Below are 17188 nucleotides of genomic sequence, written 5' to 3'. Positions count from 1 at the left end.
ATCAACACCAGCTCCTTCCCAAGCTCAGAAGGGACGCGTGTGGCTCCAGCCTCAGCCGTGGGAGATGCTTTCCAACTCATCCACAGGCTTCAGCTCTGACACCACATTAGGTAGTTACCAACATTTCATCAGCGTCATTTACTTGCCTTACCACCCCCAATCTTGTAAAACTTACCTCCTGCACAAACACTGGATGGCTCAGCTGCTAGGATCTCAATGCAAGATTTCTTGAGAATCTGGAAGATTTAAGGTAAAGGCATTTTTGGTGATCATTTTTAATCTATGCTTTAATAACACAGGAAAGGGTCCCATTTTTAGGTTTCAGAATTGCCAGCTTACTGAATCAATGGTTCCTCTTAGGGCATAAAAGCCTCCCGTAACTGGAAAAACATGATCGATGCTGTCAGCTATTGTTGACAGCTGCAAAGAAAGACAATCATAAATCATGAGGAAAATAGAATTACAGTGAATACAACTGGGCCCCTTCATACTTGCTGAAAGACATCATACTGACACGAAATGATTTATGCCTCAAGTAATTAAATAAGTGCCTTCAACTAACGCTATTACTTCTCTACAAGTAGAAAAGAAAAACAAAATAAAAGCAAGCAGGGTTACCTGAGTTTCATTGAAATCTTTCACTCCAACACAATAAACAATAGCTCCAAAGCTTCTGGCTCTGTTGGCCTAAACAAAAAAATTGCCATGAAGCGCAAAAGCATATAAGAAATGTAGCCAACAGTAAACACCTACAGGTTTGACTTGAGCTAGTCTGGATAAATGTGAAGGTGACTTACTTCTTGTTCTGCATAGTAGAACTGAACATCTTGCAACTCTCCATCCGTCAGAGCAATAATCACACTAGCAGTCCGAACTCCTACAAGGACAATAGTTAACAGATTGCATATGGATGACACAAGATTTGACAGTGAAAATAAGTTTGAAGTGGCACATGCCTTTTTGCTGACAAAAACTCAAAATCACAAGGCCAGGATCTCAGCCTGATTTGTGCGGACTTGTTGGAAGCGCACTCATCTACCCCAGCTGAAAGTCAGATGTATGACAGCATACAGCAGGCAGAAAACTTGTGCACCTTCAACACACACAAGCAGCACTTGAAGGAGCAGTACTGCTCCAGCAAGGCCCGTGCACAAACTTCTCTCTTTCGTATAGCATCTGGCCAAAGTTACATCTACACCCTTCATATGAAGAAATGGAAAAATTTATTCTTAGAGACAGACAGACAGTTTTTCCTCTGCTCTTGACAAGTACCTATTTGCATGGACATCGCCCAGAGATTGCCAGTGCAAGACCTTTTCAAGATGAGCTCTCCTGACACCCTACCTTCACCTCCACCAGGTTTTCAAGGAGGATCCCTAGTGAACTCAGAATGAAAAGGTTCTTCCACAAGTGCTTCAGTCCTACACTTTTCACACAACAAGAATTGTCAGTTCATAGGAATTTTGAGCCTGAAAAAATGCAGGACCAGATCCACTGGAGCAAATTTATGTCTTGAAATATAAGCAAGTTCATGCCCCATAAGCTTATGTGAAAAGGTTGCATGAGCTTTGGCTGGCAACATGAGCAACATGATATAGAGTACAATGCTACCTAGAAAAATGCAAAATGTTAAAAAAAAAATCCCAACTGATAAACAAATGATGGTTCAACCAACCATCCTGATTCAGTAATCACACACACTAATGCATACACACATTACTTTCAGAAAAATGGTTGTTATTTTTTCAAAGTAATCTGGTACAATTTCAAATGTCTTTCCCTAGACTGTCTGAAATTGAAGTCTGATTACTTCTGACAGGTTTCTTATGCCATGCAGTCCTTCCCATGTCATGTCAACACGGATACAAACCTTTAAAAAAAATGACCTGCAACTCAGGGGAAAAAAGCATGATTTCCTGTATTACTTTTTTTTTTTTTTTTTTTTTTTGCTGAGGATGTTTGAAAAAGGACAGAAATAAATTGAACTTCATTTTCTTCTCAATTCTTGTTTCTTTTCCAATATTTTATTTTATAAATCTAGACTTCATCTACTTCTTCCTTACTAATCAACTTAGCTAAGAACTAATCAACTAGTTTATCTCTTAGGAAGAGGTAAAATAATTTTCACTTGGGTTCATCAAAACCCTATATTTATCAGGCAGGAGTGCCTGAGGAGCCACATAACAGAGTTACTGCTGAAGACTCCATACCTGCACCCTGCTTTATTAAAACCTGGCCCTTTTTCTGGGTCTCCCAAAGAGACCATCAGCTCATAAACAAGAGCGACTTAACACCAGCATACAAACTAGGCAGAATGTGCTCAGTTAAACAAATTAGGCCTTCTCTTTGGCACAGATGAAAGTACAAATATATTTCCCTCTTGAAATTTAGCAAAAATGCACAGTATATTGACTGATTATCTGATCTGAAATTATTCATGGTTGTGGTAAAATCTCTAGCTGATCACACTTGTACCTACACTAACAAGAGAGAGAAGTTGGGAGCAGGAGGCAGACAGAGCTGTGTGCACCAGAACAGAACAGGGAAGGTATATGTGCATGTCCTTGTCCTTGGATGCAGTACAGACCATTCTGTCTGCAGTGCTCCAGTCTATATTCTGCCCTGGGTCAGATCTGGGATCATACTGGTCTCTTCTGGTCTTAATAAACCATGAATCACACATCTGAAAGTAGGGCTGTAGTCAAAATGGAATGCAATGATTGTGTAACACCAATCCCTTCTCCAAAACATCTTCCAACAAGTTTACTGCAGGTCACATAAAACTATCATCCCTATCTCTTCCATGCAGACCCATAACAAGAATATACATCACCTACCTCCATAGGTTTCATGGTAAATCTGCTCATTTGCCTGCAGGGAAGTGTAGAACATAATTAGCAACTAAGTGCAGAAGAAGCAAGGAAAGCAAAGTTTAAATGTACAAATCAAAGAAAAGAGTTGCTGGAGTATGTACCCTTTTAAATCCTTCATGCATGAATGTGTCTCCTCCAGGCACTTCATACTGTAGAATTTCAAGCCCTCTTCTTATGGCTTCCCTTTAGACAAAAAGGAATTTTATTAGAAGTATTTTGGTTGTTGTTTCATCAAATTACACAGATAAATTACACATCCTGCCCATACATTGCATGAAGTACATACACACCAGCTAACACTAGCAAAACCAAGGTTGTTTTTTTTTTTTCTTTCCAAAAGCAGTTTTGACATCAGCCAAACACCCATGGGAGCACGAAACCAGGCACACATCACCATGTTAGTCTTAAAACATTTGTAAGGGTGCAGTCCTGTCCCTGGTACACTGTCTGCCAGGGCAAGATAGAAGTAAATGCCAAATACTGAATGCTGACAAACTGCACATGGAATGAGGATTCAAAACTTATGACCCTGTCATGAAAACGGGATGGATAAAAGCTCATTATTCAATCAATCATCAGGACAGCAGTGATTAAAACTTTTCCATTATAAAGATAGAGTCCAGAAGATACGAAAACAGGATGGGAACGAGGAGAATTTCCTGTCCTAGACCAGTGGACCATCAACCTTTCTCAGGCACAGACTGTACACAGGTACAACTTGGACACCACAATTCCTGATGCACAGCTCATTGCTTCACAAAGAAACACATGGAGGCCAAGAGCATCACTCAGGGAAATTAGTATTAACTGTCCTGATTTCTGAAAGATCCACAGACACAATTATAGGACAAACAGGATGAAGACATGAAGGTAAAGTAAGGAGCTGGAATGAGGGACATCCTTAGAGCAAAAAAAGCAATTTTACTCCTTTCAAGTATAAAATGAGCTGAGAAAGTACAGATGGAGATCCAGTTGAGGACAGAAAATATTTTCGTACCACATTCAACGTTCTGCTACTGGGCTCTTGTTTACCTCCCAACTTGCAAAGCACAATTTTCCCTGGGAACGATAAAAAGCCTTGAGCTCTGCCTTCTCAGTGAAAAACAGAGGCCTGAGGACATGGTTGTGAAGGAAGCAACAAGAATTTTGCTCTGGCAAAAACTCCCTTTAAAAACCTACCACCCAGCTGTACAGTGGCAAGGCACTTGTGGCACAGCTGCTGCACAAAGGCAGGGGTGCAATAGTCTGGCAGGTAGTGCTCCAGCACCACCCAGTGTGATTGCTGCTGGTGTCAAGCTCAGAGTTTTGAACTATTTTGGAAATGACCACGGGACTTTCTCATACTCTTCTGATCCTCAGCTCAGGATCTGAGAGCTCTTACATAAAAACTGCCTTATTTGGGTAGCTAGGGACATTGAGGGCAATGTATAGAAACTCTGTACTGGAAGCACAGTTTCTTTCTGAAATGTTTTAAGAACGGGAACCCCAATGCTGCATTTTTCTTATAAGACCGACGACCTTCTAGATCTGCTGGCACCTGCAAGCAGTGGAAGGATTTCAGTGGATGTGACACCAAGGGCTGAGACAGAGCTGTGGATCCTGGTTTTGTGGAATGCTCACTGCTTGAGGGATAGAAGGTGCTTTTGGTTGAAGGATGGGAAGTACTTGCCTGTTTTCTGTTAATTTCATGATTGTGGTGCCTCGTGAAGAAAAAACGATGAAAGACATGCGCAGCATTGGACTGAAACAGAAAAACAAGTCAGATTTAAATCTCATACCTATTGCTTCATCAGATTAAGCAGGGAATAGGAAATAACACACACAAATGTGTGTATGCATATACATATACACAACCAAGTTTGAATACCAAAAATTACCTTATGAACTTCTCAGCCAGGCTTTCCACAAAAGAGTAAATCTCCATCCAATGATTTCTGACACTTCCTGACCTGTGCACAAACCAGAATCAATTACATTCATCTCACAGTGAAATTCCTTGTATCAATATTAAGAGTGGGACACTCCAGGGGTGGTGAGGGACAACCTGGACAGAGGTGCATGGAGATGAGGCAGCTAGTGCTGGAGGGGCTTCTACAGCAGCTGTGCTGGAAGCTGTAAACAAACAGTAATGACAATGCCCACAGACCCAAACACAAGGAGAAATACAATTTCAAGACAAGCTCGCTAAGTATTCTTCCCTCTGCTGCTGTTTCTTTTATTACATATTATTAGTTTAATTCATTTTATTGATGTTGCTAAATCATCTGCTAATAGATTATTTACTTTCTTAGAGCATAGCTGGGCTGTTGCAGCCACGAGGAAAGTTTGTACTGATCATCAACCCTCCCAGAACACGTGAGAGAATGTTTCCATGAATTACTGTTTGTTTCAAAAGAGAAAGCGTTTGAAGTAATTCAGAGGGGAAAGGCAACTCTAATAGCTAACACACTGGACGAGTATTTTAGTGATCCGATCCCTGGCTCTGTTACAGACTTCCCATGAAATGTTGGGCAATTATTGTATTATGTTTGTATTTTCATTCCCAATCAATAAAACTTCATTATTCAATCCCTGGCTTTTCTCAGTTTAGACTTAGGTTCTTGGGGACCACAACGGTCTTGTGGAACTCAGACTTCAAACAGAGCCCAGCATGCAGCAAATCTACAGTAAATGATAGCTGATTTGCTGCATGTGAATCTAGGTCATACACTTTCAAGCCACTTAAAAGGCTAAAAAGCATGAGAAGTCAGTGATTTGAAAAGCTCTCATAGGACCAAGCAAATAGCTAATTCACCTTGATTGCCAGGCAAATGCCTGTATAAGGTATCTTTGGCACAGGTAGAGAGGGGCAGAGAAATAAAGTAGCAGCATATCAAGAAGGATCACAGTAGTTTAGAAAGAAGAACTAAGATGCTTCTGAAATGTAACTACTGAAGAAGTAAAAAGCCTTAGACTTACTCTAACAGCCATTAGACATTTTGCTGTATAAATGTATGAAAGTGAAAACAACTGTAGTTGTGCTATGGGCTTTCCAAGCAATCCTGTGCCAGACATTCCTACCTCCTTTCACCAGTGGAGAAGTCAGTGCAATGTGTGGCAGTGCTGTCGCTGGAATAAGCCTGCTCGTGTGCCTTGACACTGCTCTACTGAAGAATGGCAAGCCATTCACAGAATAACATTGTCAACAAAGAATGAAGAAATTAAGCTGCCTGCAAGTGAGGAAGAGTCAACAATGCCCCAAGACTGCTCAAGGCAAGGACTGATCTGCATACTGCCATTCCACCTACTTGTGTAACCTGATGTAGGGAACCTGCTTTGGCAGGGGGATTGGACTCTATCTTTGGAGGTCCCTTCCAAGCCCTACAATTCTGTGATTTAAGGTGCTGTACGATAGATGAGCCGTGTCCCTGTATTGGTGGAAAGTGCAAGAAAAAGATTACACCACTAGCAAATGAGACTTTTTTTTTCCTGAAAATAGAAAAATAATCCATGTCTATGCAAAGCATGTGTTGAAACAACTGCTTTTTCAGAAGGGAACCAAAGCAGTCTAGCACCTACAATCCCCCAGGATTCTTCTGCAACTCACAGACTAAATCACTAATTTGGTTGAATTTCAACAGATTTTCCTTGTATCTATGCAAGATTCAAAACAGCAAGATCTATGCATTCATAGATCTCAGTTTGTATTACTATTTTAAATTCTGTCTTTACACCACAAGTTGACCCTTTCCAGTTTCATTCTTTGCCAGGCCTCCCAGTTAAGCCCCAGGCCTGCAAATTCCAGCATGGTTACTTCTTTTGCACTGAGTAGCCATTCTCTTATTCATAAAACACAGTCAGTTTTGAGGTATCAGCTTTCTACTGCTAGTTGCAAAAGCAATGATGCAATCCAGGAAAACAAAGTACCAATGTATTTTCTTCATAATGACAACAAACTGTCACTTCCAGTACCTTCTTAGGACTGAAGGGTCTTCATTTATTTATTTAGGTGCTTTTATTTCTTCCCCTCTAAGAAATACCTAATCCTTAGGCAAAGAACAGTTCAGTAAAACAGCAAGTCAAATACTGAATATTTAGGAAAGTCAAAGTCATGATGGTGGAAAAACATGAAGACTTGAAATGCAAATGCTCAAATAACCATAATATTATACATTTCCATGCAAATGAAATACCTGTGCTTAGAAAGGGGACAACCAGGGACACAGAGTAACCAAAAGTGGCTGTAATGATTCTACAAATGCCCATCTCTGAAAATGAAGTGATGCCTCCGTCATGGGCGAGTCCTCCTTGGAAGTATACCATCATAGAGTTATGACAACATTATGTTTGTTAAGCTACATACTGAGCTCATCACAACAATTAAATAGTACTCCCACCACTGACAGAAGCAGAAGCAACCTAACACTACTGAAAATACAAAGTCATTTCACTGCTTTTTGGATTTTAGCTTTAAAACAATAGAATTGTAATGGCAGCATAAATTAACGTACTGTGCTGCATAACTGGATGGCATTAGGAAGTTTTTACCATGGTTCTCCATGGCAAGTGAGAAGTTGTGAGACAATTCAAGTACACTCATCTCTTTTTTTTTTTTTTTATTATTATCCACATCCAATGCCTAAAAGTCACATTCATTTTCAGCTCCCCAGTTCATAGAATCATGAAGGCTGGAAAAGACCACTAATATCTTCCAGTTCAACTAACCACATCCTTCAGTGCCACATCTCCATGTTTCTTGAACACCTCCAGGGACAGTGACTCCTCCACTACCATGGGCAGCCTGTGCCAGTACCTCATCAAGATCCTGAGCCTGGAGAAAAATATAAGGTTTTCCAGTGATATTCTACACCACTTTATTATCTACACTTTATTATCTACACCAAATTATTCCTGGACACTCTCACAGCCTTTTTACAGTAGTTTCAGTGTTTTTGTTGATTCCCTTAGAATCCTATGATAACTGAGGAAAAATCTCCTGTTAATCAGCATACTGATGCCACTAAGATCCTGAAAAGAAAGTGACACGTCTCAAAATACCATCAGCAAAAAACCATGAATAGATTCATCGGGTGGCTTGATTGGTCACCAAGTGATACATTTGTGTATAAGATTTCAGAGAAACTATGAAGACTTCTGAATAACGAGGAGAGAATAAACAAAGCAGGGACCAGCACTGTACAGAAAGGATATGGGGCAGTGATGGAGCCAGGAGCCCCACACAGCACACTGCTCTGCAGAGCACTGGTACTTCCATAGGCACTGGCCTGCAGCTTACAGGAGGCTTGTGGGTCTTCCAGAACCGGGAAGGAAGATGAAGCCTCAGGCCTCTGGTTCTGGTGGCAGAGGCAAACACAGAGCAACAAACAGCTGCTGTGCATAATGTGTGTCAGGGGCTGCCTCTGCTGGTGGCTCATTGGACAGAGCCTAGAGCAAGGCCAGCAAAACAGCAGAATTCCCCACGGTTCATACCTACAGAACTGGCCCAAACAAAGCAGAAAATCCACAGGAGTCATTTCTGGGAGCGCACTCCCTGAGCGCAGTTCCCATTACACACAAGACAAAGAGAGGAGTCAGCAAACCACAACATAGGAAAGAATGCGCTCTCTGCCTCACGGCCCTGAGGAGCAGCTGCTGCTCCTGCTGCCGTTTTCCTAAATTTCACATTGCTACTGCTGGATGGGAGGGGAAAAGGAGGCCAGCAAGTATTTCTGGGGGTGGAAGGAAGTGATGCGATTGCAGGGCTCAATTCAACTCCTGCTTGTTTTGGAGCAACTCTTTGCAGCTTAGCAGAGCTCTATGTCAGTCTGAAGAACACAGTGAGTGTGTCAGAGTCAGATCTTTCCCTTGCTGCTGGTTGAGGCAGCATAGCGTGAGCCAGCTGCAGTTGTAGCCCTCTGCCCTAGCAGGTTCCGAGGCCCAATTAACTGGTGACAGCTATTTCAGAGATCCTAGAGCAACAAACAAGCTCATTATTACTGACTCTGGGATCAGTTTGAGCATGGTGTCAAGGGAACACAGTAGCAATCGAGTCTGCTTGTCCCTAAATATCCTCTTGAGCTAGTAGTGAACCCGTGTATGGCCTACTGCTCAGAAACAAGGCAGTTTGCTGTTATTGGGAGAGAGCTCTTTGTGGCTGCAACCACATCACAGACAGCAGGAGAATTCTTGCATATGGCTAATAATGGCTCTGCAATAAAAGCAAACCCGGGGGCACCTAGCTTATTGTGGCTTCAGACATGCACACACATGTTCATCCATCCCTTGGCTCCCTTCTTGAGAGCCAGCAAAGCATTCAGAGTGGCAAAGACCTTCCTCTCTCAAGCATTGCTTCTCGCAAGCATGGAAGGGACCTTCAGTGAGTGACTCACCCATGCTAGGAAGGTCTAGTTTATATTATCTACTCCAAAGGTAATTAGGAACACTGGCAAAGACAGCCACTCCAAGACAGTCCTCACTGCACAGTACTTGCAGCAGTAATGGACAAGACAAGAACCAGAGCAGGGAAGGGAAAGAGGTGAAGCGGCTGGGAAAAGAGATTTCTTAGTCTTCAATCAGTACACCAAGAACAGGATTCAAAGCATTTGAATCCAATAGGTTTTTATGACCAAAACAATTAATTTTATACATCGCTTTTTTCCCTATAAAACTACTGACAATCTACAGCAGCATTACTGACTTGTGTAAACCATCCCATTGCTCCTACAGTAATCCACTTGATCCAAGAGCTCTGCCCCCTAGCGTTACAGCTCTTGTGCCACCAGAAGAGCAAGTCCCAAAGTGCAGCTCACAGGCCAGGCCCAGGTTGCATCTGACCACATCAGATCTCCCAGCAAAGCTCCAGCACTGCTCTCAGCAGCCCCATGCCTGGAAGAACTGCTCTTCGCGTCCCAGTCCTATTAACACAGCCTGGGAAGTGTAGTAGAGCCCTCAATCCCAATCAAGACACAGCACTCATAGCAAGACGCAAGAGAGAACTGAGGGCATGGAGGCACATCTCTGGAGCTGCAAGAACTCACTCATTGTCTACTTGAGATTAAGAAGTTTGGTGCTACGACACATTGTAACAACTCAGAACAGATTGCATGCCAGCATTTGGCCTGCGAGCTTCATTACAAAAGTAATAAAATTCTCCATCAGTGACCACACACAAACTGAAACCGCAGGTCAGGGGGAATGTTACGGTTTGTTTCCTCAGCTCAAGCCCCAAATAAATCAGATTTAGTTACATGCATAAATAGACTGCAAATGACAAGCTGCCATGGCTTTTTCTTCCTGTTAAGCGTACACGTTTTAACTCAAATAACCATTACCCATTAGCTTTCTTTTGGGTTTTATAAAGATTTTTTTTCTTCTTGGGGTGGGGGAGGGGGGGGGGGAGTTGGGTTCCCTAAATTTTTCTTCCTTTCCAAAAGACAAATCTGGCAAAATGACATCAGACAAAATGCAAACAAATAAAACCTGGTTCCAATAACATAGGTATGTCTGAAGCTGAATAAAAATTTCCTTCGGAATATTCCACATAATTACACCTGGTTGTAAGGAAATCCCAGCACTGCCTGCAACATAACCACAACAAAGGAAGATGCAAACGCAAAATACCAACAGATTATGTTTTAAAAACTATAAAGAATATTGCTTGTAGGCAATTGGAACCCACAAGAGGTACCATGTAGATGATGAGGTTATGTTACAAAGGGGAAGAGTCAGACAGAAAAGGAAAAGAGATAGGCCCTAGACACAGCCATTTTAAAATACATGCGTATAGCAATGAACAAAGTCTAAGAAACAAACCTAAAACTTTTATTCAGTGTGGGCTCTCAACTTCATTTACCTGCATCAGTTCACATAATACACTGAATTCTGGTTGCAATAGGCAGATGTCCTTGCTTACCAAAAGCAGACTGTGAGAGCCTGAACCCAGAACTATCCACTCTCACCAGTACTCATAATTCATTACTTTCGTGAGTGCTAAATTCATTCAAAAACTTGGCAAGGAAACTGTGCTTTCTTGGGAGCATGGGAGGAGGGAAACAAAATGTATTTACCAAACTCTTCTCCTTGCTTGCTTTATTTAAAGCATATTTAATGAAAGAAAAAATAAAAAGATTACCTGGAAATTATCAATGTGAAGGCAAACTGTGTTTGCCTTAAAATAATTGAAAAATGGGTCCAGAATAGCAGCTACTGAAATGCCTTTTTTTCTGATCATGTCTTTCTGGCTTGCCTCAAATTTTAGGAGGTATCAACTCCATTCCCTCCTGACAGCCCTCATGAAAAAACAGGAGTGCTGAGATGATAAATATATATGTATATATATATGTAAATATATATATCTGGAAACAAATCACATAGAATAAGATGAGATAGGGCTGCTGTTAGTTAGTTTCCCATCTAACTGGCAGAGGTTGTGCTTTTCAACACCATTTCCCTGCCAGTGGGGCTCACCTCTCAAGAGTGGCTCAGCAAGGGTAAAGGAAGGCAGCTGCAAAACAGATTACAAGGGAGAAGAAGGCTCAAGTGGCCCACACTGATGCCTTCACTAAAGCTGCTGCCAAGCACAGGAGAAGCAGCAAAACTGATGTGAAAAGCAATATTGTTGTGGACCCGAGAGATGGGAATGCCATGAAGTGGAACTACCCATAAGTTCAGGGGGAAGAGGAAAAGGATAGCTAGATCAACTTCCAAAAAAGTTAGAATCACTGCTCTGAAAGAAAGGCAGCCAGGGCCCCAAGGTGTTTGCATTGCCATGGTCCATGTTGTAGAGGGCAAAAAAAATAAGAGAAGAAATATTTTCTCAATGCAGTACAGCTCAATCTTCCTCAAAATCCAAACAATACTTTTACAAACGTAACAGGAAAAAAAAAAGAATGAGAAAATGCTTTTGAGAATCTCACATTCTCCCTTGCCCATCCCACTCCATTTTCCATTCTGCCTGTGGTCAAAAACTAGCCAAATATATTTATTCATATTTGATAAATACAGAGCACAGAGAGCTCTGCTGCTCAGATCTGTCATGTCAGCCATCGCCAGGAGAAGATATAGGATAGTTGGAAACCCTTTTAATATAGAACTTATATTTGTTGTACTAATTAACAAGCATAGTGATGTCATTAGGCACTGCTATAGTCAGAAAACACTAGAGGTCAGTCATCCTTTTTGCGGTGCAAGTGTGTTTCAGTCTGATTATAAACAACAGCTGGATGTTACCAGCAAGGCAGGGATGAAAGGGAAGCATGTTTACATACTCAAGCATGAGGATGTCTCTACAAGACCAGAGCAGTCAAGCAGCATGTCCTCAGCAGTTTGGGTTTGGAATGAAAATAAGATCTATGTGCACTTGGACAGCTTAAGCATTTGGAGCAACAAAAGCAAGTGAGAAGTACTCCTCTACCCATGTATTTGTTTCTTTTAATTTATTAGCTGTGCTTGTTTAAAAATGAACATGAGATCTATGATACCACATGACTCGATCTTACTACGTGCCGTAGGAGAAGTGAGCGCACCAGTGGCGCGATACATTGCTGCGCCTCATGCAGAGAGATCGACTTGCTGCAAACAGAAAAATTTCTGCTGCTTCTGTTCAATACTTCTAAGTCTTCCACTGCACCTCCAAATAAGATCAGGCCTGCCTAACTCAGGGGTACAGCATGCAGACTGCACAAGACTGCAGCCAGCAAATGTGCAGTTCTTGCAGCTTCAAGAGACTTGCTCATTAGAGCATTTGCAGAGAGAAAGGTGATCCAATGTGGCTCTGACATAGTCAGACAACCCTAAGGAGGATGGTGGCAGGTCTCCTTCCCACACATGCTGCATTTTCTTTTCACCATGACAGTTTCTCAGACACCAAAGGCTTAGTTCCACTGCTCTGATCTTGCCTATCCCATAGAGCCTGCAATCAACTTCTGGAATGAAAAAACCGTAAGAGCTCAGTTGTTTTTACTCTTCTCTAATTGGCACCACGTATATTATACCAATAATTTCACTAGCAGATGATCTTTCTCTTCTGAAGGTTATTGCCTGCAGGATTAGGTCCTCACAGACTCTGCCTGGCAGAATGGAAAAGAAAATCATGACCCAATAAAGTAATTGCAGTAAAATGCAGTGCTTACATGCACAAGGAGAAGGGATTTTACGTCCTAGAGATGTGAGATTGCATCTTTCCACGAGAAAGCAAAGCAAAGCAGATTTAAAGTCATTTTGATTCACACAGGCTGACTTCACAGACACAATTTGTCAATCAGCTAAAGAGTGTGCCACAGGATTAAATCCTGGAGTCTTCAGAGTCAATTCTTCAATCCCATTGTTAGACAGCTAATTAAAACTGAATGCACCTCGTTCCATAATGGCAAGGTACTAATGAAGGGATACAATGCTCAGGACAAGTGAGGATACCCGCTGGTGGACACGGATTGGTTTTTCTGGGGACTCTCCCATTAGAAATTGGAGCCAGGATTCTTTGCCGATGCATATCAGTGTGGATCCAAATTTCTGTCCACTGCATTTCCAGATTTGGCCAGCTGCTAACAGCTGATGTCCTGCCTCCTCCCTACCAGGAACACCCCGGCTCTTCTCAGCACAGATCAATAACCAGTTCCTTTCTAAAGAACTTTCCCAAGGTCCAAGATCCACCCACTCAGACAACCCTCCCTGACTCCAGAAATGTTCTTAATGGATTCACAGAATATCCCAAGTTGGAAGGGACCCATAAGGGTCACCAAGTCCAACCCAAGTCCTCATGTTGAGCCATATGCCACAATATGCCACATCTGCATCTAAACACACCCCCAGCCAGCATGTACACCCCCTCTCAGCACCACATGCATTCTGACAAAGCACGAAAGCCACAAAGGACCTATAGCTCCAAAGATCTGGCACACCAATGTTACCCATATGAGGCAATCTCATTAAAAGCAGCTTTGCTGTTGCCTTTGCCACTAGTTCCTAGGAGTGAGGATGGTTTCTAAAACCAAGGGCTCAAAAAACTTTTACTGCAGCTTTTTGCCAATTGGTTTCTCTTTCAACCTCTTGAAGGCCATAAAGACTCAATCTGCAACTGAAGTAAAAGAGAATCTTCCCACTGGAACATAAATGCATGACTTTTGCTCTATTGGGTCCAATCTGCAGTGGAGCAGGACATGCAGTGCCTGAGCCAACATGCAAGACCTGTAGTCTGCTAAAAGAAAATATACGCTTTTCTGTCCACAACACAAAGGAGGAGGAGCTTGCTTACACAACCAGCTTTCTGCTGCTCGATGTGTCAGTAACTCTAAGCAAACCCTTTTGTCCTTTGCCATGATTTCCCCGAATAGAAGATGACCAATAACAGTAACCACCTCAGTAAAGTGCTCTCTGATCTTTTGAAGAGAAACAGGAATGCAGCATGCTGATAATTGAGAGTACACAAGGATGGTTTAGACGAGGAAATCACTCTGCAGAACATATCCCATGCCACCAAGAGAACCCATAAAACAAACAAACAAAACACCAAAACCACTAGATGCGTGCTAATGCATCTTCCACAAAGTCAAAATGCCTTTGGTCTCGACATCATTTAGCTCTGAAAACTGAATCCTGACTAACGATACCTTTTTCTTGTTGAAGACAGGGACATACTGGCTCCTGAGTGGCATTGGCATTTGCCCCACGCAGGCAGTGCAGGAGACCTGATGGGTCTAACAGTTCTCCCACCTGGGAACTAGCACAGCACAAACCTTGCTTATGGGCAAGAGTCACAAAGAGGCTTCAGGATTTCATAGCACCACATCCCACCTATAACCCAGGAGGCACTGGGTAGCACAGTGCGCGTAAGTCCAACAGTTACCTCCTGTATTTTAACTCCTGGCTGTTCAGCCAAAGCAGTGCACTGAGCAAATGAGTTCATACTATTTGAGAACCACCTGTGGGTGCACCTACACACGCAGGCTTCATTCTACTTGTCACAACGTGTCCATGGATGTGAGTTTACCCAGACCCTCAGGCCATATCTGAATTAGAACCACATGGTATTACAGAAAAGTGTTTGCCAGCATATTTTAATATATATAACAACTCAAACACAGGTTTAGACAGCTCCAAAGAAGTCGGTCAGAAGCAAGATCTATGAAATCTTACAGCGATCACGTAAAAAAGGCAATCACTGCATACCTGCACCCACAACTTAGCTGTAGGCAGACCTGCACGGACAGCCCCGTTATTGCCGATTCCCGCAGGTGCCATTCCCGCACCTCTCTGCAGCCTCAGCACCGGGGGATGCGGGAAGAACCGCTCACCCCCACTCAGCCCCAGCTCTCACAGCCCGCGCCCCGCAACCGGAGGGTGCCCCGATTCCCCAAGTCTGCCCGTGCCTAACCCGGGGTGAAGTGCGAATCTCCCCTAAAGGCTCCGGCTGGGAAACGCTTGCGTCTGGGGGAACAAAAGCAAGGACCCTTGCCCTGCACGCGGTGCTCGGCTCTGCGGGAAACGAGGAAAGCACTGAGAGAGGGGGAGGAAGCAACACGGAGGCAGCGAAGGGTGAATAACCATTTTTAAACGTGACTGTCACTTACTTATCCAGAATGAAGTAGAGATCAAAGGCGCCGTGACAGGAGCGCTGCTCTTCGTGTTCTTCCTCCTCCTCGGGCCGGGCACAGCAGCTCAGGCTCCCGCTCGCCAGCAAGAAGCAGCACAGAAGTGCCGCTCTCTCCACGCTGCTCCTGCCACTCGCCATTTTTTCCCTTCCTTAATTCTTCCTCCTTCCCCCCTCCCCCCCCCCCCCTCCCAGTCTGTCTCTTGAGAAGAGCCGAGGGAGGAGAGAGAAGAAGAAAAAAACAAAACAGGAAAAAAAAAACAACCAACCAAACCAACACAACACCCACACCACCAAACCGCTAACTTCAGGATCTCGGCTCAAGGCTGTAGAGTGCCCGCGGGCACCGGGCTGCGGCTCAAGGCCGGTGGCGGACTGGGGGCTGAGCCCGGCCGCAGGGTCCCCAGAGCCCCGTCCCAGCGACCCGCCACCCGCCCCGAGCTCGGCTGCGGCTCCGGCTCCGCACGGAGCGCAGCGGCTCCCTCCGCAAGGCCAGAGGCAGGAAGGGGCAGAGGGAGGGGAGCCGCGGGGGGAGACAGGATCTTATGGGGGAAAGCTGAACCGGGACTTTCCTGTTCCGGGATGCCGAGCGTGGAAAGGCTGCGGCGAGCGGGGCAGCGAGGGGAGGAAGAGAGAGCTGTGCTCCGACCCCGCCGCTGCCGCCCTCCCCCCCCCCCCGCGGTCACGAGGTGGGGGTCTACTTCCAGCATGCCCCCGGGACGAGCGGCAGAGGGGCTGCATAGGTGGAGCGGGGTGGAATATGTGGTAGTGGGAGTGATGAGCATCATCATTGCAAAAAGCTGTGAGAAACCGAGGAGGAGAAGGACGCGGATAGGGCACATGTGCAAAATTGAGTTGCGGAGTGCAATTGTAGTGGTGATTGCTGGGGGCCAGGGGTAGACAGGTTTTCACGACTCTCTCGTGTCACAGCAAGTTCCTTCGTCTCTGTGGCGAAAAGTTTGACTTAGTCGCAACTGTACCCTGCAGGCAATGAGGGTGATGAAACGAAAATCTCTTAATAGTGCTTCTTACGGCGGCATAACCCCACCCGCCCGGTTACAAGGCTCTGCCCCCAAGAGTCGCCCCGGCCCATTTAGATGCTGACTCCAAACTTTGCATAACCACTGCCTTCCAGCCGCTCTTCCCTCCCCCACTGCCGCTGCAGCTCTAATTAATGGAAAGAGCCACAGGGAGGGATGAGCGCAGAGACACTTTGCATGATGGACCCGGGACCATGACATTTCTCCCTATGTCTTTGAACACGATTCAAGGTCGAGGGAATCAGACCCCCCGTGGGGTACTGGCACGCTGCCCCGCCGGTCCTGCCCCAGAACACCCGTCGCTTTGATGGGGCCGAGGGGGGAGGGGGGCTTCGGCCGCGCCTCGCACAGTACAGCCGTTTTTAGGAGCAAAAAGTACCCTCTCCTCCCCGCGAACAGTCGGCATCCGAGGGGACGCGCGCTCTGGGATGACACAAAGCGACCCCAGGCCTTACCCTTGCCCCCCTCTCCCCTCCCCGCATGTACATGGGTGGGCGCGTAGCCCTCTCCCCGCCTCAGCTCCCCCCGCAGCACCCGCGTGCTTTGTGCGCCGTTGGCCGTTTCCCACGGGTCCAAAATAAAGATTGCTCAGCGGAGAGAGACTGAGCATCTCTCTTTCCCTTCTCCGTTCCTGGGCTGTGCAGGCACATCCGACCACGGTAGTGGTGGGGGACTTCACGAGAGAAGAGAAGGGGTCCGCAAGGTTTCAG

At 44.6% G+C, this 17188-nt stretch overlaps 1 protein-coding gene across 1 annotated transcript in view; it reads right to left on the bottom strand.

Annotated features, from left to right (window-relative positions):
* Window positions 1-16081, bottom strand: part of ANTXRL (ANTXR like) — a 51915-nt gene extending 35834 nt beyond the window's left edge. Inside the window, exons 1-9 of the mRNA XM_052677251.1 lie at window positions 15419-16081; window positions 4751-4822; window positions 4543-4614; window positions 2975-3056; window positions 2838-2871; window positions 798-877; window positions 619-687; window positions 340-420; window positions 176-236 (exon numbers count right to left, since the gene is read on the bottom strand). Coding sequence (XP_052533211.1) covers window positions 176-236; window positions 340-420; window positions 619-687; window positions 798-877; window positions 2838-2871; window positions 2975-3056; window positions 4543-4614; window positions 4751-4822; window positions 15419-15579 — 712 coding nt within the window. The 5' untranslated portion in view covers window positions 15580-16081. The remainder of the gene's footprint in view (window positions 1-175; window positions 237-339; window positions 421-618; window positions 688-797; window positions 878-2837; window positions 2872-2974; window positions 3057-4542; window positions 4615-4750; window positions 4823-15418) is intronic.
* Window positions 16082-17188: the final 1107 nt, after the last annotated feature.

This window comes from Tympanuchus pallidicinctus, unplaced genomic scaffold (genome assembly GCF_026119805.1).
Source record: "Tympanuchus pallidicinctus isolate F22 unplaced genomic scaffold, pur_lepc_1.0 scaffold16, whole genome shotgun sequence".
NCBI lineage: Eukaryota > Metazoa > Chordata > Aves > Galliformes > Phasianidae > Tympanuchus > Tympanuchus pallidicinctus.
Note: the sequence above shows the minus strand (reverse complement) of the source record. Positions and strands in the feature narration are given on the sequence as shown.